This window comes from Chlamydotis macqueenii, chromosome 20, assembly GCF_036417535.1.
Source record: "Chlamydotis macqueenii isolate bChlMac1 chromosome 20, bChlMac1.mat, whole genome shotgun sequence".
Lineage (NCBI taxonomy): Eukaryota > Metazoa > Chordata > Aves > Otidiformes > Otididae > Chlamydotis > Chlamydotis macqueenii.
In genome coordinates, this window is record NC_141575.1 from 3,756,420 (window position 1) to 3,777,493 (window position 21,074).

At 49.3% G+C, this 21,074-nt stretch overlaps 1 protein-coding gene across 2 annotated transcripts in view; it reads right to left on the reverse strand.

Annotated features, from left to right (window-relative positions):
- Positions 1 to 1,043: 1,043 nt before the first annotated feature.
- Positions 1,044 to 21,074, reverse strand: part of OLFM1 (olfactomedin 1) — a 33,166-nt gene continuing 13,135 nt past the window's right edge. For both annotated transcript variants that reach the window (XM_086763979.1, XM_086763978.1), the window contains exons 2-6: positions 20,634 to 20,783; positions 15,228 to 15,383; positions 12,590 to 12,809; positions 5,633 to 5,739; positions 1,044 to 2,805 (exon numbers count right to left, since the gene is read on the reverse strand). In XM_086763979.1, coding sequence (XP_086620105.1) covers positions 2,131 to 2,805; positions 5,633 to 5,739; positions 12,590 to 12,809; positions 15,228 to 15,383; positions 20,634 to 20,783 — 1,308 coding nt within the window. In that variant the 3' untranslated portion in view covers positions 1,044 to 2,130. The remainder of the gene's footprint in view (positions 2,806 to 5,632; positions 5,740 to 12,589; positions 12,810 to 15,227; positions 15,384 to 20,633; positions 20,784 to 21,074) is intronic.

A 21,074-nucleotide genomic window follows, 5' to 3' on the forward strand; every position in this document is an offset into this window, starting at 1 on the left:
CCTGGAGCTGGCTGGGGTGTGGGAATTGCTGGATACTGCTCTCCTTGGGTGGAGGGGAGAGATGGGACCCCACACCTCACATGAGAGGGAAGATGGGACCCCACACCTCACACCAGAGGGACTGATGGGACCCCACACCAGCAGAATGAAGCTGCTGGTGGTGCTGGGTTCCTGGTAAAATGAGCCCTGCCATGGGTAGAGGACATGGCAGAAGTGTATAAGAAGAGTGTGGGGAAGTGCAGGATTTATTAAAGGTGGTTGAGAAGAGCACATACCTTAAGCTTCAAAATACTGAGAGCTTTAGGAGCTGGAAAAGTGGCTGGGATGATTTCAAGGTGCGTGCTGCGGTACTGCAGCATCCTGCAACGCTGTGAGGCCCCTGCTTTGGCAGAAAGAAGAGGAACGATTGTGTTGAGTGCTCCGGCCCCCACAGTAGCAGTTGCTCATTATAACAAGCATCATGGTGCTAGCTGCGTTAAAGGGAAGGGGATTTTTACTACCGTAAGGCTACAGCAAATTAAGGGTGAGAAGCACTCTAAGCATCTGAGAAGGAAAATGATCCAATTGCACCCGGCCATCTGAGGCACCATGTCTCCAGCTCTAACGGATGCGGCAGAGGACACAATTTCCTCCTGCTGTAGCACTGATATCAAACGCCATCATCTCCCGACCCCGCTCCGCTGCCAGCCCTGGGATGGAGGATGCTGAGCACAGCGCTGCGGGCAGCCAGAGCCTCTGCCTGCGTGAGCAACGGGGGCAACGCGGCCTCGCCGCAGCCGCCTTCGCTTCCCCTCACAGCCTCGAGCCGCCTTAGGAGTGGAAGAAGGATTTTACCTCCTTGAAGCAGTCTCTGCTCCAAATGCAAATGGGACAGCAATCCCACTGGCCCCCAGTTGCAGCTACTCATCAAGTAATACTCAACTCAAGGGGTGCAGAAAGTCAAGATGATTGCTCAGCAATTATCCAAAAAACCCCACAATAATTCCCATTACCCATCCCCTACGCTTGGTCACTTGTACAGAGAAGACACTAAACACAGCAGGGAAGTCTCCTAATATTTTTATTGTTCCTTAGATAACTGTGGATAGTACAAAGTTTTCCTCTTAAAAAAAAAAAATTAATTACCTTCACACTTCCATAAACAGGGCTTCCCATGGGAATCTGATGCCACAGAACTTCCACAGAAGCGATTTCCAACCACCATAATGCTATGTAGATAGTATAACAGTAAGAGAATATTCTTGTAATTATCAACATGAAATTGGTTACCTGTGTATAAGGGTGAACACTGATCTTTTTTTTTTTTCTTTTTAGAAACAAAACCATCATTTATTAATCCAAACTACATCATTGCATTTACAACATTCATTGCATAAACTGGACATACAAAGTTTTGCCACCTCTGGTAATTAACAGACATACATTATACAATATATTTGCTGAATACATAAGTTCAAACAATATGGGTACAACAACTTGTTCATAATACATACTTAAACCATCGTGTTTAATAGTTACTAAGACACAGATCCATGAGCTACTTCGGGTCTCAGCACAGTTAATCTAAGTGACAAGAACACAGTTGAGAGACAGTAGCTGCAATGGAAGGCGAAGAAAACTAACCTGTGATAGGTCTTGTTCAGACAGCGAGAGCTCCTCACGGGTCAGCTTCTTCTGCTTGGAAATACAAATCACACATCCATCACAGCTGACCGCGACGTCGGGAAAATGTCCATGCAACCCACACACAGAAGAGAGCGAGCCTTCCAAGGATGAGCTTTCAACAGTCATTGCCTTACTTCTTCAGCAGGTACTATAGCTTTGCTATCGGAACAGAAACAAAACAAAACCCCCAACTTAAGTGGTTCGTTAAGTGCAGTTCCAGCTGCAAGTACATGGTTATTCGTGAGTCTATAACACAGGGCCAGACTTCTAGAAATGCAGAGGTAATGCTGATCTGTCAGGTTTATGCTGAATAATCCTCCATGACGCTGGTCTTAATTTTGGCAGCTGTTTATACATTTACTTATTTAAAGTGTGTTTCCTTGATATTAGCATTTGTTTTTAAATTCGTTTCTCCCTTTTTTTCCTTTTCTTTATTTTCTAAATCAGTTTCTAAACAAGGATGGACTACAACTCGTCAGACCTGATGACATGGAAGAGGGTGACATTGTAAAGTATTTGGTGCCCGTTGTTCCAGGCATAGAGGGCCCGATCCTTGGGGTTGTAGTCCAACATGGAAATGTGCGAGTACTTGTTTTGGAAGGGGATGTCGATGTACTCGTAGGTGGAGGCATTGGTCTGGTAAGCATAGTGCACCTTGGTACCTCCCGAGTAGCCGTTGGTGACGTAGAGCGTGCCGCAGATGATGAAGGCCTCCCCGGCGCTGCGTTTCGGGTAGCTGGTGTTCCAGGTCTGGAGGCTCTGCAGGGTGTTGGGGTCCAGCTTGCTGATGACGATGTTGCCCGCGTTCTGGTTGGTGGCATAGACGGCCCACAGCCCGTTCTCGTCCACCATGAGGTCAATGTCCGAGTGCCCACCCCAGGCGTAGTGGTACATGTTGTTGTAGCCGGCATAATCCAGGCTGCGAGTCTTGAGAATGGTCTCTGTTTTCAAGTCAAACCTGATAATTATGTGGCTTTGGTATTTATTGAAATAGATAGAGCCATTGTAGACCACTTGACCGGTGCCCGACCACGGGTGAGGGAGACGGTGAGAGGTAAAATTGTCAGTATTCATGAAATCTGCCATGGATTTGTACTCACGGACGAAGCGGTTGTTGTGGTAGCTGTCCATGTACCAGACCTGGGCGAGCAACAGAAACACGTGGGATTAGCAAACAGCAGAGACCCGGCTGAGCCCTGTGCGCATCACCTCAGAAACTGAGCTGGGAGCGAAGTCCAGAGCAAGGAATCCAACCCGTGGGAAAACGGGTGTCCAACGCCTGTAACCTACACCCAGAAACAAACTCAATTTTTGGAACCCCAAATCAGCCAAGAAATCAACTGAATAGCAAAGCTTTCCTGGGGGGTAACCTGGTATCTCCCCAGGAACCTGGGAGCTTAAGCTGTGTGATGGACACCATCCTTCCAGAGGGCAATTAACCTCTCTGGCTGAACCCAGCATATTATGTTGATGGAGGTTTTGCTTCCTGTAAGCCCCATCACGGTAGCACTCAGTAAATTACAGCAGCTGCTGCGCAGAACTCAACATTAATTTGGCATGCGGAAGCGATGGATGCAATCGCTCAGTGTCAAGGAAATTCAGGCAAAGTCCATATTGGTTTAAAAATCATAAACTTCTGCATCAAAAGCTGAAATATAAGAGACAAAGGCATCAAAATCTTGCTATTGGTAGATGGGGGAGAGATTTTAGATCATCATTTAAGCACCAGTTCACTAGGGACACTGTCTAGACTCCTTAAAAGAAGAAAAAGCTTTTGTCATATGAAACCAATTCCCAGGCAAATGACAGAGCTACGCAGTCAGTATCAAGAAATATCCAGCCAGTGAGTGACATTCTGTATGCAGTTACTGCCTAAAAATAAGATAGCTGCTCTCCGTAAAAACTGTTTGGCAAGGAGAAAAAGGTAAATTAGATAGCAAGAGAGAAGTGTTTGAGGATGCAGATTTGGGTGATGTTGTAGCGCAAACTTCTTTTGCAAAATCTGATGGCATCGTCTCTGCCATATGCCTGTCCCCAGGGTCCCTTAGAAGAACAAACATTTACGCATGGTGTGTGCACGTAAACTGCTTTTGGCCGCTGTATTTGAAAGGTCAAGTGGGGTCTGCAAAAACTTTGTAGGGAACTTCAGCCCTCCATCGTCATCTCCCTGGAAAAACTGCAGAGGTGGGGAATGAACGTGTGGCAAACGGCTCTGATCTTCACACCTCCACTGTGGGCTTGAGGACGGCTACAAAAGCACCGGGGGAAAAACCACACACGTCCCTGCAGCCTGGGAGAGCTTCTGCTGTCGGACGTGGCGCTGGAGACCGTTCCGCGCTTAATGAAATGCCTGCGTTCAACTAAACCAGCTTGGGAAATTACAAAAAAAAAAACCAACAACCCAGAACACTGATTGTCTCTCAACTGCTCCCATTTCATTATTTGGTATTAAAAAAATTACGCATGGCAACGCATTTTAGAGAGACAAGGAGAAGCCCAGAAGAGCAGAACCCCTCTCGTCACGCTGGGGCTGCAAAGCGGCAGGACCCCAAGGCACTTCACGCTTTGGAGAAGCGGAGATTGATGGATAGCAACGTCTCATCGCACCGGCTGGCTTTGGGCAACCCTCTCCTGCCAAGACGCATCAGCCCTGGCGCTCAGCAGCATCCCCCTGCCGCCTCGCCGCCGGGCTGCTCCTGCGAGACTCCCGATTTTCCCCAGTTGTGTTCAATGATTTTGTGACACAAACAAATGACCACGCCAGCGACCGAACACCTCCCGGGGCCTGGTGACATGAGGTGGGTATGATAAACTGCCCACCTCTCCCCATCACCAGCTTCCTCCTCTGCCGGGCAGCCAATCAAGTTCACTTAATTGTGTGTTCCTGTTAAAATTCCCAGTGGATTTATATGTTATACACACACACAGGCTTGTGAAGCGCGAGCTACAGTCCAGAGAAAACTGCTTGTCTGCTCTTGCAACAAAAACACACTGCAGAAAAAGGCATGGGTAAAAAAATAATTTAAAACACCGGTTTGAGACAAAACTCTCTGAAGACATGGGAAGATCTTTCAAATTTGATCAACCAGCTTCAGCTGCAACAGGCCTGACTCTCCCTCCACAGACGGATAAATCACGGGGCAGAGCTCTCAAAATAGCCGCCCCGATACAGCCCGTGCTGGTGCCTTCATCCTTTGACAAAGGCTGCTGCGTGCAGGAGGGAATTGCCATGCAGCCAAGCTCTCTGGTTTTGTTTTTTTTTTTTTTTGGTTTTGTTTCGCTGCCTGCAAATCCTCAACAAACACTCGAGATATTTTCCATTCCATCAGTCATGGGAAGCCTGGATTGATTTTCAGCCAGTTATTGGCCTCCTACCTCCTTGGGATCAAAATTGAATGGTCTGAATGGAAAAAAAAAAAAAAAAAAAAAAAAAAAAAAAAAAAAAAGACCAAAACAAAGCAAAACAAATCTCTCTCTGGCTGCAGTCAGTTAATTCCTCAGAACAACGAAGATGGAGGATGGAGGACAAATTGAGTCAGATGACATTATTGGAGGCACCGGCAGCAGGAGAGCAGCAGGGACTGGGCCATGGGTCCCTCTGCTTGGTCCCAGCTTCCTCCTGGCTGCCAAACCCAGACAAGAAACCCAATATTTGATTTTTCCCTCCCACAATGGGCACAGACCTTGTGGTAACCCTTCTGAGACCGTGCACGCTCATCACTGCAGTGAGTTCCACCTGCCCTGGGAAAGGACCACTGAACAGGGCGGCTCAGCCCCCTCCTCATCCTCCCTCCCTGAGGGATCCTTATCCGCCTCATGCTGCAGAGCCCCCTGAGATGAATTAGGACCTTCCACAGGTTTCACAGGGCACAACCCGGGCTTCGGTGCTTGGATGTAACGAGTTTTCAATGACCTCAGCCGCATTGGTGGAGGTGGGAACACAGAAACAAAGCTATCACAGTCTTACCTTGTTCTCTCCCTCGGGAGCGAGAGGGTCCGTCATCCACGATCCGAACCTGGACCCCGAGGTTTTAATTGTGATCGGGTCACTTATTCCCGTCAGCTTGCCACAAGCTGAAAAAGAGCGCAAGGCGGGTGAACACCACGTCTGACCATCACCACAGCTCCTCTGGCAGTGGGTCTCCACCAGCCAGCCCCAGTGAGAAACACCACCCACCCCACTCTGCCCACTGATGGGCAGCTCTGTTTGTATTTAATTAGAGATAATTAGGGTGAGAACAACTGTCAGATGCTTTTGTTTCTTTCATGCCTCTTAATAGCAATTGTCCTTATCACACTGCCCCCAGAAAAACAAGCTCTCCCGAACCAGCCCTGACAGAAGTGAGGAGTTAGGCAGGATCGGGCAGCCGGGCGGAGAAATTACCAAATAGCTCTGCTCACTCCTGCTATAACAGTGGATGCAGCCAAGATAAAAAGGCAGACATGTCCATTCCAGCCCCGCTGGAAACATCCATTTGTCACAGGTTATACAAAGGAGAAAAAAAGAAAAAAAAAAAATAAAAAGAAAAAAAGACAAGTTGGGAAATTATAAGCAATATAAATCTCTTCCTTGCAAAGACCATTTACCGGCTTCTACCAGCCACCGGCTCTGTTCCCCATCGTGTCTGGACACTTAGGAGATGTTAATGAATTCCCCAGCCTCCTCCTTTGCCAGCTCCGGGAGAGGAACCCAAACACAGCAGGACGGAAGGAGGAGGTGGGGGTCCCTGGGGAGCAGCCCCAGGAATCCTGCCCGGGCTCAGCATCGCCGCAACAGGGCTGCGTGCTCGTGCAGCGCTGCGAGCCAGGTGCTGAAGCACAGTTAGGTGCTCCACACCATTGATTTCATGCCATTGAATTCACCGGGCACGTCAGCACATTTGCAAGCCCAGCTAAGTGCCTGGCTGTGCTTTTCAGCCCTAAATGTGAGGTGAAACAGTGGGACCACTCCTCCAGCTGCTTCACCTCATATTTAGGCAGCTTCTTTCCCTTCTGTGGTTCTGTCCCCTGACACGGAACCACACATCCCTCTGGGCACCCCTGTGAATTGGTGCCTGCCACCCTACAGCCTCAGCATTGAAGATGCAGCCATGCGCCGAGTTCCCATTTCCAACGATATCCCCACATTTCAGCAATGCTGCCGTTCTGGTCTCCTGCAACGCCTCAGCCTGTGTGCACTAATGAATGACGGGAGAAGATATGAAGACACAGCATGAGGGACCGGGGGTGGTGTTGGATAGTCCATCGCTATGGGAGAACCCGTCTAAAACCTGGGCACATTCAGAGCAGAGCTGGCCCTGCAGCAGCATCTCCTGAGCAAGACAAGCTAAAGTCAGCAGCACCAGGGGAACAGATGCAACCTGAAATTCTGAAGGTGTTTCCTGCTTTCTCCTTTTTGATGCTCAAAATTACCAAGTAGAATCACAGAGTGGTTTGGGTTGGAAGGAACCGTTAAAGCCCATCCAGTCCAACCCCCTGCAAGGAGCAGGGACATCTCCAACCAGATCAGGTTGTTCAGAGCCCCGTCCAGCCTGGCCTTGAGTGTTCCCAGTACGTGCACTCTGTAATATCTCCTAGCTGCCTCTCTCCTCAGCCTGTTCTCACCTGCCCCTTTATATTCCTGATTACGGCTATGGGACACATCCACCTACCTCAGCTCTGAGCTGCAAAGGGGTCATCTTAGCCCTGGGCATAAAATAGATGAAGATATTCTTGATATGCATCAGCATGACATGGCCGAGGGGACCGTTGGTCTTCCCACAGCCTTCAGACACCAGGCAGACAAAGAGAGATCCCACCAAAAAACAGAGTGCTCTCCTGGCCTCACTGAGACACGATGGATGGGAATTGGTCCTCCTGCCTCTCTGATGCATTCAAAACCTCTCAGCTCAGGAGAGCGAGGTATTGACAAAGGGATGCAATGAGTTAAAATAATAAATACTCAGTGTCTCGCAAATTGCCCTTGCAGAGGACCAGCCTTCCTCTAATCACAGATCTGCTCAACGCTGCCTTCCATTATCGCAGCCCTATGTTGCTGTCACTTTATCTCCTTCCTTCCATTTCCCTGGAGAGAAAGGTTGTATAAAAGCTCGTTGATTTAAAAAAAAAAAGGAAAAAAAGTTAAAAAAAAAAAAGCAGCAGCAGCTGGTAAGGGTAAACTAGTGCTGTTTGCAAGTAGTCAGGGTACATCTCACACACGTTTAGCTGGAGGCATTCACAACACCTCTTCTGCAACGCAAGAGGGTTGCTCTCACACAGGGCAAGGTGTTTTCTTGGTGTAAGCCCACCATAGGCACTCAGATGCTGGGGGAAGGTTTGAAATGGCTCCTGGAGCCAAATGCTTTAAGGCCCCTAGCTAGGTCCCTGCAGCTCTCCTGGGCTGACCACCCAGGGATGGACAACCGCGGCCTCTGTGATCTTCATCCGCCCGTCTCTTCCTGCTGAGATGCACACCACACTCCTAACCCCAGCAGCTTTGTTCCTCCCTTCCATGGGGCTAGCAATCATTAAACCCAGGAAGATTACTTTTTTGGGGGCAGAGGGGACTCTTTCTTCTACGGCTTCCCTTGGACATGTCGCCGCTTGGATCAGAGCAGTAGCTCATGAGACGGGACACTTGCATCTCCCTGTGCTGTGGCATGAAGCAGCAGCCCAGCAGCCTCTGAGCACCCACCAGCAGCACCCACCACTCCCAGCAGTGCTCTGCGGATGAGGAGCTGAGCACGGGGCAGTGGGTTGGGAGCAGAGCTGGGATGAGAGCCTGAGACACCCAACATCCAAGTCATTCCTCTGTCAGACTCTACTGACTCGCACAGGGGAGCTTTCAAACCCTGGCTTCAATTGCCCTAAAGCTGCCACTTGACTGCCCAGTAAAGCCCTGCCCTGGGCACCCATGGGTGCTAAGCCTTTTGTGGCAAAGCTGCCTTCCCGTGGGGATGGCAGAAGCATGGGATGCTATGGGCATTTCAAGTCACTCAGGGATGAACGTGCAACAGGAAAGCACGACCCGGTGCCCATCTGGGAGCCCAGGACACGGGAAGCCTGCGAAAGGGCAGGCACAGAGAATCTGCTTTTACTCCAGTTTCCCCAGCACTTTTCAGGTCCTGTCACCCATGGGGGCCTGTGTGTCCCTGTTCCTGGAAAACAGCACAAAGCAGCCCTCCAGGCTGACCCATCCGACGCTCCGACCTGCCCTCCTGCAGCGCAGCAGGAACATCATCCCCACGCACACGGCCCCTTCCCCTCGCCACACAAGGAATTTTCCAGTAGGAGAAGACACCCTTTCCTCCAGCCAGTAAAAACCAGCGCTACCATCCTCCCAGGATGCTAACACCCCCGCTCCATATTTCTCCTAAGATCCAGCCTACAAACCAGGTTTCACAGCTCTGCAGCAATTTATCCGCCAACGCAACCGCCACATTGACACCAGCACCATCTCCTTCTGTCCTCCGCGGTTCTGCTTGGGCGGCCAACGCCACAGCCTTCCCTGCTGAGGCTTCCCACAAAGCCGAGGTCTGATCCCTCCCGCATCCCGGTCCCAGCCCTCCGCAGCGGGGATGGGGCTGCAGCGGTGGGGTTGTGTCCTGCCCTCACCTCTGTCACCCAGCTGGGAACCCCCTCATCCCCAAAAACATCTGGGACAGGCTGGCAGGGTTCTGTCCCCATCCCTCTGCCCTGATTGCAGGCGGGGATTTTTCCAGGGAAAGCCTGTGCTACCGGGCAAACGCGAGCCCACGCAGCACAGCCGAGTTAAATTCCCCCTTGAATCAGAGAGTGACAACCTCTCCACTTCTCCAAGGCTCCTTTTAGGAACATTAATGGAAACGTTAAAATCCCTGTGTAAATAGCGGCCTTTATGAGTGTAAACAGAATAACAGATTGAACACGCCATCATTGATTTTTTTCCCTTCACACACATGCCAGGGTCAGGAAGTCTTTTCACCACTGATCCATCAATAATGCTTAGGAAACCCAAAATGCAAAACAGGACCTTGTCTAAGGAAAACGGCCGCCGCGCCGTCAAGCATCAGTGCTTCCCGGAGGATGAGGAGGGGTGAACATGGCACGTCTGCTCCTCGTCCCTCGTCCCGTGCTTGTGGCAGCAGCTCCCTGACCCTGCTCTGGGCACTCAAAGCTGCACCCCAAGCTCTAGCAGGTGAACGTGCACCAGGTGAGCAGCACCGCTGGCCCACGCAGGAGCTAATCTAAGCTAAAACGCGCGACTCAAAACACAGGTGAACCCCTCTGAGCAGATAATTTGCAGCGAACAGCAATCCTTAGCAAACAGGGCCTCATCGTGTGGCAGCAAAGTGTCTGTAAGGTTGTTATCTGAATTTAACTCAATTAGCTCCCATTTTCACTGGTTTACACTCCGGAGCGATAAACAACACTGGAAATTCAATCCGTGCTGTTTGCTGCTAAGTGACCAAATAAATCACATTCCCGCGTGAGCAGCAAACCCTCACGGGTGATCCCTTACGAGATGGAGTGTCCGTCTCTGTGAGCATCCGCGGTGCTGCAACATCCCAAGGCGGAAAAGCTGACCTCATCCCACAGTCACGGAGAGAGCAAGGACAGAAAGAAGGGGCACAGCCAAAAAACCCAAATAAAGCCTCAAAAAGATTTAAAAAAAAAAAACTCTAAAAGCTTTTAGAAAAAGTCACCTGCAAGAGCTCACCATCCCAGCTGCCTCAGCCAGTCTTACCTGGGCTGCTGCCTCGGGTCGATGTCCCAGCTGAGGGACCCGAGCATGAGGGGGATGTAAGGAGCCAGAACGTGGCCCAGAGCAGAAGGGGCTAACGGTCCAAGAGCAAACTCTGCTTTTTTTTTGAGCCCTGAATGGTTTGGGAGCTACTTTTTACAAAGTCTGCCCAGGGCCTGCAGGAGGATCATCACAGCTTCCCTGGCTCTGGTGGGACCAGCCTGGGCTGGGCAGTTCCACTGAGGCTGGCTGGGGAAGGGTTGTGGGGTTCAGGGTGGTTTTGTTTAAGGAACTATCCCCAGGAAAGTATTTCTCCAGCTCAGATTCAAATTCCTGGTCCTGCTGCCATTCCCTCTCACCATCACCCGCAGCTCCTCCTCATCTTCAGGAAATGGTTTGAAGGCTATGAATGCAGGAGGTGGATCCATCCCTGAGCACCATCTCCTCTCCTCACACCCACCTCCATCTTCGGAGGAAGGAGAAAAGCCGTCCGCGGGGCAGAGCTGCCCTGGGCTGGCGGTGGGTTTGCTGTGTGACCTTGGTCACGCAGACACTCCTGGGCCTGTTCTGCGTCCTTTCTTATCTTACCCACTGCAGGGCTTCATTCCTGAGCTGTCTGTGCGATCCCCAAATGATAAAGCTCCAGGTATTGGGTACTGCTAACACGGAAAGCACCAAGTCATCACACCCTTGATGGTTGCTGTCCCCATTAATCTTCTGGGCTGAAACTCAAACAGGTGAGGACAAAGTCAGGACTCCTCTGCTATCTCCCAACCCTGCTGCTTTCCCCGTGGCCATCACGGGGCGAGGGAGAGAAAGTGATGGCACAACTTGCCTCAGCCTGTTCTGCCCCCAAACCAAACCTGGGCACAGCAGTGCTCGTTAATAAATGAGAAATCAGGCTCTGCCCCCTCCCTTTAGCTGGGACGGGTTTGGTTACACCAGCCCAGGCAGCTCCCCACGGTATCTCAGTGCACGGCTTGCCATACGCTCATCCTTCAAATACCTCTGAGCATCCAGACTTACGTGGAAATTTGCTTTCCTTGCTGAGATTTCAAGTAGGAGGTAGCTTATAAGGGATGTAGAAGGTAACAGAGGGCAGGGTGGGAACGCGGGGGGAAATACAGGGGAGGCAGCTGCTTACCGAGGGGCGGAGGCATCTCGAAACAAGCACAAAGCAACCCCACCAGCAGAGACAGGAGAGAAGCAAAGCGTTACCTTGCCAAGGATCTAAAGCGCTCAGAAGAGATCTGATCTTCCGTGAGGTTACCTGAGAGTGTGATTTCGTATGTGCTACCAAAATAGACTGCAGAGCAGTTAATGTGTTTAGATTATCTAAATTGCTTAACAAGAAAGTCAATAACGTAAGTAGAAATTAAATCAAGAGCTAGGCCAACAAATGGTGGGGAGATTTCTTGCAGCTGAGGAAGGCAGTGCCCTTCTTCCCCCCGTTCTCCACCCTCCGTTTTGGGGTCAGATGCCAGGTTTAGCTACAGCTGTGTCTCCCCACAGCAGACCCCCAAGCTGCAATCAATTAACGCTCTCTGAATGAGATTAGGGATGAAACTCTCGCGTTTTAGCATGGCCTGATGGCAGGGGCTCGCCGCTCCCTCAGGGAACGGGAGAGATGTGTAGGGTTTACATCCTGCACATGGCATAGTCCGGACCAACGCATGACCTGCACCAGCTCCATCATGCTCAACGGGGATTTGCAAGATGCAAAAGGAAAGGAAAAAGGGAAACTGAGTCACAGCCTGCGCGCACACATGCGTGCGTGCTACTTAAAGCGGTGCGCCGAGACCTGTGCGGCTGAGCCAGGTCCAGGTAGCGAAAAGATCGGACACGGATGCACAAGCAAAAGGGGGGGCATGTGTTTGCGTTGCATAAGCGTTCTCTGCAAGAGGCCACGCACTTGACCGCATCTCAACGCCCACTTATGCAAACGCCGCAAAAAGGCACATGCCCGCTCGAGGGCCCGATCCTGAAGCACTTACGCCATGAGCAACATTGGTCGTGCAAGTAATCCTCGGCGGGACTACTCCCAAGATGAATGTTACTTATAGCACAAATATTTACAGGATCAAACCTGGCTGTGTGAGCTCATCCCTTACAGGCAGGCCAGGCAGAAGGAGATGTCCAGTCTAGCATCTCCGCCTCCAGACAGGATGCGTGGTTTAACACCGACAGTGTTGAGCCAGTGCCACCATGTTGTTCTGAGCCTACCTAATTTTTGCATGCATGCACGAAGCCTTTCTTCAAGATTTGACACTCTGTTCTGAAGCTCTTCGTAGTCATAGGCGCCAATCTCTTCCTGGAGTTCGTTTAGAACTGACGTCAGATTCTGGACCTCCTCTTTAAACTGCAATACCAATTTTGCATCGGCTTTGTACTCTTCCAACACTGGTATCAAAGGCCTAAGTTCCTCCATTTTCGCTTTTATTGCCTGCAAGGTTAAAATAAGCTCGGTTCAGTGCTATGCGTGCAAAAATCTGCAACACTCTGCCTTGACCTGGTTGCTTCCTACGTGAGTGCAATGTTCATATCCCACAATTATTATCATTAAAATTATTTTAATTATTATTTTGGTCCAAATGATGTATTGGCAAGAACATATTAAACAGGCTGCAGAACACCAAAATATTTGGGAAAGGCCTTTATTTGTCATTTTTAGAATGCAACATCTTAGGGTTACATGCTTCAGATCACATACACAAAGAGTTCTTTTTTTTTTTTTCTTTCCAAAAAATAAAATAAAATAATATATATATGCATTGACAAGGGTTTCAAACTATTCATGAAATGCATCTACAATTGCATGCAAAGGAAGATCTTGGTTGTGTGGTTCAAGTTCCTTAGTGAGATATGGCGCTAATTTGGAAAATAATCAAAAAAATAAATGCATGGTGCAAAATGCTCTGTGGCCCTCTTTTCATGGTTACATGGGAGTGAACTGCTTCTTCAGTCACTGCAGCATTGAAAAAACTTGCTTTTAAGTTAGCCCTGTAAGCAAGAAAATGAAATACTGTTGAGGATCTAGCTCGCTAACCTGCCTTATATAGATAGCCATTCATAGACAAATACTCTTACGGCACTAAAGAGAAAAAAAAAAACAAACACAAGAGCTCCAAACCACTCATGTTTTAATGCTGGCATTAGCAGAAACAAAATGCTGTGGCTGTTATTTAAAATGGTGCTTTGGCAGCAAATTAGACAAAAATTCCTGACTGTTTTTAGGCATGCTATAAAGAACACAAAAATCAAAGTCATTATCAAATTTATTTTGCAGAAACCAAGGCTTTTTGGGGGGGTTTTAAATTAAACGAAGGCCTCGTTTAAAGGCGTGGTATGCAGCATTTTGTTAAAGCAGCTAATGAGCAGACATAAATATGCATGCACCTACCCGCTAACGAAGCATGTTCGTACACGCGGAATACCTGGTGCTGCTCGAGCGACCGCGCAGCGGCCAAGCTCGCAGCGCCCGGGGCCGTGACATCTGCCTGCCTGCCGAAGCAGCTCGGGGATGGACAGGGTCGAAACTGGTCCTCAGCCTCATTTCTTCCCTTCCCATCCCCTCCTATGTAAGCCAAGAGGCTCCCCCTCCTGCCCTCTGCGTGTGGGGAATCTATTTATTTTCTTATTTACTTGCACTTCCCAGTGCAAGCTCCCTGCCAGGCAATGGGGAAGATTAAACTCATCAGAATGGACGGGGGTAAAAAAAAAAAATAAAAAAAAATAAAAAAAAACCAAAACACACTCATGCTTAAATCGGAAAGATGTTCTTTACATCCAGACTGCAAAGCTAAATTTAGGGTCCTGTGGTAACTGGAGATGGGGAGTGGAGAAGGGGGAGTTGGGGAAAAGTTTTAAGAACCTTCTTCCCAGCTTTTTATGATGTAGTCTTGGTATTTCAGTGTTTAACACATCAATTTTAAAAATTCTGCTTTAAAACACCAGCCAGCTGGGCAGCTGCCTGGAAATGAGGACGGGAATCAGAAATGTCCCCAAATTTCACTAGAAATCTTCTTAATTCCTTTTTTCTATCCATTAATCCAAAGCATTACTAAAATTTAACATTCCAAATATTGCTGACAGCCTCTTTTTGGCAATTCCGTTCATTCTCAATCAAGTTCTTGAAAGCTCGGCCATTGCTCGCAATGAGTTTCGTTTAAAAGGCCGCAACGCTCTCATTTGTACGACAGCAGGACAAAACACGCAGAATTCATCAGAGCTGGCTTGGCTGCCAACGCCACGGCTTCAAAACCAGACATTTGCACACCCTTGAGATGTGCAGTTTGCCAGCCCGAGGTCAGCTGCAATAGTCGAACTTTTGGGGTTTTTTTTTTTGGAGGGGTTGATTCGTTTGATCGCTTGCCCCGTTGCCACAACCACCCCAAGGAGGGAAGCGATTCGGTGACAGCCCATTGTGGTCTGCCAACGTCACGGAGCCCCAGCTCCTGGCTCTTCCCAAGAAAATTGAGTCCCACTGGGGAAAATTGGGGAAGGGCTGCCCGGCCGTGGAGGGGACCCCACCTCACCCTGACCTCCGCTGCCGCGGGGCCTTCCTGCAGATCCCCTCTCACAGAGCAATCCTACGCTGCCCTGCTTGGGACACCCAGGTGGTTCGTGGGCATGGGAATTTGGAGATTTATGTTTTTACCCTACAGAAAAATGTATTGTGGCTGAGGATGCGATGCCGCAACCCAGATCTGGCCGTGCTGCGGACAGGGCGGGTGGCCGCCAGCGCCACATACGGCCGGACCGACGGCTGTGTGAGCCGGTGGGGGACTGGGGCCACGGTCCCGTGCGCGCCCCGCTGAATCCCTGGCCACAGCTTCGTTAGCAGTTTGGAAAGCAGACATACCTTAAACTGCCTCGCCAGGTGCTGCTTGTGGCTTTCTTCCACTTGCTTAAATTTTGATTCCAGTCCCCTCATCTGGTTTTCCATCTTCTCAACGTACTGTAGGTCTCTCTGAGTCCGCCTGTCCAACACCTCTATCGACTGGGACATGTTTTGCACCTGTCAAACGAGAAGGGACTCGTTAAGGTGTCATTTCCCAGCAGCCCCACTCACATCCCGACACCGGACGCTGACCTTTATCTAGGCACTCAGCAAAGCTAAAGAGTAATCAGCCTACGCATTATTTACTCGTTAATCAATGGCATCTCATAGCGTTGCGACCCCGTGCTCTAAACCTGAGCAAACTGGTTTCATAAACATTTACGCTGCCATGCTGCAGAGAATAATTTAACCGTCACGCGTGCAGATAAGGGTTGTAGTGGAGGCTAAAAGGCATCACTCACGACGGCCTCGCTGAGAGGCGGGGACGGCACCCGCCATCGCACGAGGAGAGGCTCTTAGCTGAGCACCAGCACATCTGACTCCGAGAAACGCTTCTGCTGAGGTGCACATTATCATACCTTGGTGTGCACAAGTGACACTTACTGATTGCCTAAGTGCAAACTTTACTCCCAGCTAGTAAAAACTTCATTATCCAAACAGCCCTGCTCTTTATGCAGCATCTGCCACAACAAATCCAGCTGCAGGCGAGGGCATCTTGAAGCTGGGAAGTACCACGGGAGCTCCTGCTCCGGCTGGCCCCACCGGTGCCTGCCCACTCGGGCGGTTGCACCGCGTCAGCATCTTTTCTAGCCGACCGATGCCGCATCCCCGCGGCTCCCCGCGCGGCGCCCATCTGGCCCTGCCGAAGGAATGATGCAAGAAGGTTGGCTGGGCTCGTCGTGAGAAAAAGAGCTGAAGGTGTAAGGAGGGGAGGTAAACGATAGCTAAACTGACCTGATTTTGAAGGTTGGCTGCCATCTGATTTAAGATATTCCCTTCTCTCATTTTTCAGGCTAGGGGAGGGTAAACAAAGCTCTGACTTAGGCAGGCACCTAAGCACCTATTTAGCATTAAGCAATGGGTGTAATCTAAGGTCTTTGCATCGGGACAGTTGTGTTCCTACCACGGTTTGTACATTATGGGGCTCAGACCTCAACTGGTGCTCCTGCCAGCGCCACGTTACGACTGCCAGCATTGGTAGGGATGACGCCTGTGTTTAAAATGAATCAGGAATCCAAGCACGCTGCTGCGTCACGGCCCTAACTAAAGGCATCCTGGTCCAGGTCTCTTCATCTGTGGGTGTTCGAGCAAAACTCAAACGTGAGCCAGCGCTGTCCCGGCAGATCTGCTCTGAGACGCTTCCCAGAGCCCCTGCTGCCACATCTGCTCCCGTCTCTGTCCTCGCCAAAGCCACGCGCGGACAGGCTGGGACGGGGAAAGAACGGTGCGAGGGCAAGATTGCCTCCAGCAAATCACACTGGGCTGCTGCGCCTTACCTTGCTGAAACCAGCACAGGTCAAATGCCAGCTTTGGAGCCTGCGTCTCTGAAGGGATCAAAACCCCCATTGCTCATGCACGATGACAAAAAAACTATTACATGAAACTGTTAAAAATGTATGGACAACCTGTACTTCAAAGGCCAATTGCGAGGAAACATTTTGTACAACCAGTACAACGGCTCTGGGGCTCTAACGGTCGTCTTCAGCAAAGGTGAAGCTATTTTCAGTCTCTGAGTCCCAACACACCATCCAGAGATGAACCAGCACCCATCCTGCCTACCACCGAGGACCTGCTCGGGGAGGCGTGAGGAGCAGGGAAGAGCAGAACAAAGCCCTCTTGATTTGAAGAGGAAAAGAGCAAACCCGAGCCGAGTGGCTCTCGTTTAGCCGTGCCTCCCTGGGGACACGCGAGCTCTCAACGGACACGGCTGGGTGCTAATTTGCCTGGGAGTTCAAAGACCTCTCTCTCTACCCCGAGGCAGGAGAAGAGAAGTCTTAGACAAGCATGACTGGTCTGCAGATATATTTATCCTGGTAATCCAGTTTATCCTCCTTTGAGTCGAGCTGTATCTACACAGCAGAACCGTCCCCATCGGTTGGAATAGGAATGACTTGTAGGGATCGTACAAAATTGATCTCATTTGTTCCGCTAATGCCTAACTCCAATTAAAGGCCAAGCTGCAAGTAATCAGAAAAGAGCATTTCTGTAATGACAGGCGGGTCTCTGACCCTGCAAGGGCTGAGAGAGGCTATGGGAGGCTCCTGACGCTGCCTCTTGGGAGGTGAGGAGGGAGAGACAGACTCTGCTAGGAAATGAATCAGAGCATCTCGCTCAGAATTCTGCTCTGAATCACCTCTGGAGGAGTCTGCCTCTCCCCTGACTTCAGGGGAAAATAGCCTCCTCACATGTCTCTAAACTAAAATTAGCTGCTCTGCTATTTTGGGAATGTGTTTTACAAATCCAGACTCTTGCTATTTGTTGCCCATGTTGTTTTCAACCAGGCAAGATTCCGGTCAGACTTGTAAAAAGTCCATCTCCGTCATTCCTGATCTCTGCGTGCTTCATCAGCTGAAGATCTGCTTGTTTTCCTTCATTAGCGTATTAAGCCCTTGATCCAGCAAAGTACTTCGGCACATGATTAGATTTCAATGAGACTGTTCACAGCTTAAACTTAAGCATGTACAGAAGCGCTCGAATGAACTGAGACTGAAGGATACTGCCTCTCAAATTCCCTCAGCCTCATCCATTAACCGCTATCCTCAAACATCAGCTAAAATGCTTTTTGCCTCCATTGGTGGAGCGCTTTCAAAATGAAATCCCATTTTTCATCAAGGGAGATTTCCATCACCTGCGATTGTCTTGGGGGAAAGAGTTAATTTTAGCATTTGAAATAGAAAATTGATACAAACGACACTTCCAGTGCTGTTCTTGTCCTTGTTTGACACGGAGTTGCTTCAGAATCAAGCTAGAGTAACTGAGAGCCAATATTGTCCTGATGACCCTTGTGCGATTTATACGGTCAACGCCGTGGTTTAAACCCTGCTCAAGCTTCTCTGTGGATCAGCTTTTTGTGCCAGCTCGAAAGAGCTGTTCTAAGCCCATCTTTGGGGTTTGAATTGGGATTAATCTTCAGCTTTGGGTAGCCAGACAAACTGGTGGAGCAATGGCATGAGGCATCTTGAGGGAGATTTTCGTGGTCTATAGGAAGAATTAGCACAGATATGGACTCAGCCGATGGACCAGGACACGAAAACTTCATCTTATAAGATCTATAGAAGGCAAAGTGAAGCCTGAGAAGAGATGTCATTGTCTTCCCTACATACACTTCAGAGTGAATATCAAAGGAACAGAAAGAACTGTTTAATCTAGAAATCAGTGCTGGCAAAGAATAAGAATTGGCAGGAAACCAAAAATGGTTTAACCATCAGAGGAGGAAGTCCTCCCAGATAACAGAGCCAAAAAAAAAAAAAAGAAAAGAAAAAAAAATCTGTTTGAAGATAAAACATAATCCGTTTAAGAACAGGATTTAGGTGATGTCTTGGTTTGAACAGAGTCCAAGATCTGGACTCAGCACCTGACACATACAAGGCTGGAAGGACTCCGCGTACTCCAGCCAAAGATGAGCTCAGACACCTCGGTGTCAAAACGCGGGCTGAACAGTTTGTGCGGTGGCGAGCAGACCTGGCTCACCTGACCTCACTTCACGCCTGCTCTTCAGCCTGACGGGGTGCCCAGGATTCACTTGCGAGCAGCATGAACCGCAGTTCCTGAGCACACGCCTGTGCCCAGGTGTGGAAAGTAGATGGGGTCTTGGCAGCTTTGAACCTCAAAGCACCTTCAGCTGCTGCAGCCCCTGTGCGGAGATTTTTCCCTGAAGATGCTGTAATTGGTTTGTGTACACACACACAAATGCAGCTTATTTCTTGCCTGTAAAAGCAATGCCTTATTACTTCCATAGGTCTCCTCCTTTGAAAATCCAAACACAATTACCTCTTTGACACATTTTGCTTCTTCATCTGCTGGCAGAGAGAAAAATCAGGAGATGCGAGTTTTCCCTTCACAAAGCTAGAGTTAAAATGTCAGATGAGGGAAAGAGTTTTCAGGTTTGAAATCCTTCCTGGAAGCTCTCCTCTCCAGTTGCATTTCCCTACAGGGATTATCATTTCAGCCTTCACCAAGATCAGATGTCTGGCACTAAGAGCCTATTCCTTATTTTGGAGTTTTCATATAGGTTAGCGTAGGAGTGGGATGCAGACAGATTAGCAGGCAGGTAACATCCCCAGAACACATGCCTTGGAATACTGCTTCTCCCTCACTTCCTCCACCGGCAGCCAGAGAGCTGCACAAGGGAAAAAAAAAAAAAAAAAAATAAAATTACCCCGCACTTACGCCCTCCGCCCGGGAACTGATGTTATCCCAGGTCTCGTACGCCCAAGCCTCCTGTCCATTAGCAGAGGGCATTGGGTCAAATCCTGCTTGTTTAATGCGTATGAGCAGTTCTGGGAACGCGATGGCTCCCGGACGCCTGTGTCAGCTGCTGATGCAACGCGTGCTGCCTCTTAGACAAATGTGCTGTTGGACCGATTGCCGTTATCGCTTAGAGAAATAAAAGCCTGAGCGGGATTATTTTTAGAAGCCTCTGACATACCAAAGGAGTGTTTTAGGGCTAAATTTGCCTGCCTGGCTTTATTGTCCTTATCACATAGGAAAATCAGTTACGTGTAGGTTTAGTATTGCCATGAGTGACAAACACATCAACTTCCCCAAAGCAGCGGGATAAAAATTATTTTGTTATGCACAATACATGCCAACACAGCATTAGGGCATGAGAGATAATGACATACCCAGCACAGGAGTCCACTTACATTTTAAAGAGCAGAGCACCATTTCACATGAAACAGCATTTCTTCAATGAAATCTATTATCTGGAAAATTTCTTGTTATCGGGAATGTTTCCCTAATGAGATTCTTTGATCTCTTTGGACAGCAGACTATTAAAAACTAATCAAGTGGATGTCAACATTAGAAAGAAAACCACTAACTGTCATTTCTGTCCCATTTGATGTCGACAGCTTGTGCTGTTTTATTCGACCTTTTTAACGTCAGCTGGGCTAGGAATGCATGGACTTTGGGTTTTTAATTCTATCTTTTCTCATCTCGTTGAGGCTCATCCTGTGAAACTTCTTATGCTAACATAAGGAAAAAAATGAGTAAATTGCATCCTTTTTTTTTTTTTTTAGCAATGTTGTTCAATATTGTTGTGGTTCAATATTCCCCACCGCACACACGGGGACAGCTACAGCACGGGAGGGCTGGCCCAAGGGGTCCGTCTTTCCTGGAAACCGAGGCTCAGCCCAGCTCACTGGGGTTTTATCCCCAATTTTATGCCAAACCAAACCGCCTTTCCCCGAAGGGATCAACCATTACCTTTTCTAATAGTTGTCTCAGCTGCTTTGTCCTGGCATCGCGCGAGCACATCGTCTGTTGAGGTGCCACCACTGTGCATATACAACGTCCCTCGCTATCTTGGGCAGAGCTGTAGACCTGCCAGCTTTCCTCTGGGTTGGTAGGCAACACCTAATTAACACAGGGAAAGACAGGTTAAGTAAACGGGGGGAGGCCTGGCCGGGGGGTGGGAGGTGAAGGGGGCCGAGTGGAGGAAGCTGTGTGGATGTGGCCGATACTGGAGCTGTGCTGGAAGTGGAGGGAGGCTCCTCCGAGGGCCCAGCTGGCAGAATTCACTTGTAATGCAAAAATATGGATTGGGGACAAAGAAAAGAAGGGTCTGAAACGGAGAGCGAGAAGCCAACGCAAGTGGAAAGGCACGGACACGAGGAAAGCCACAAAGCGGCGAGGGCTGTAGCGTGC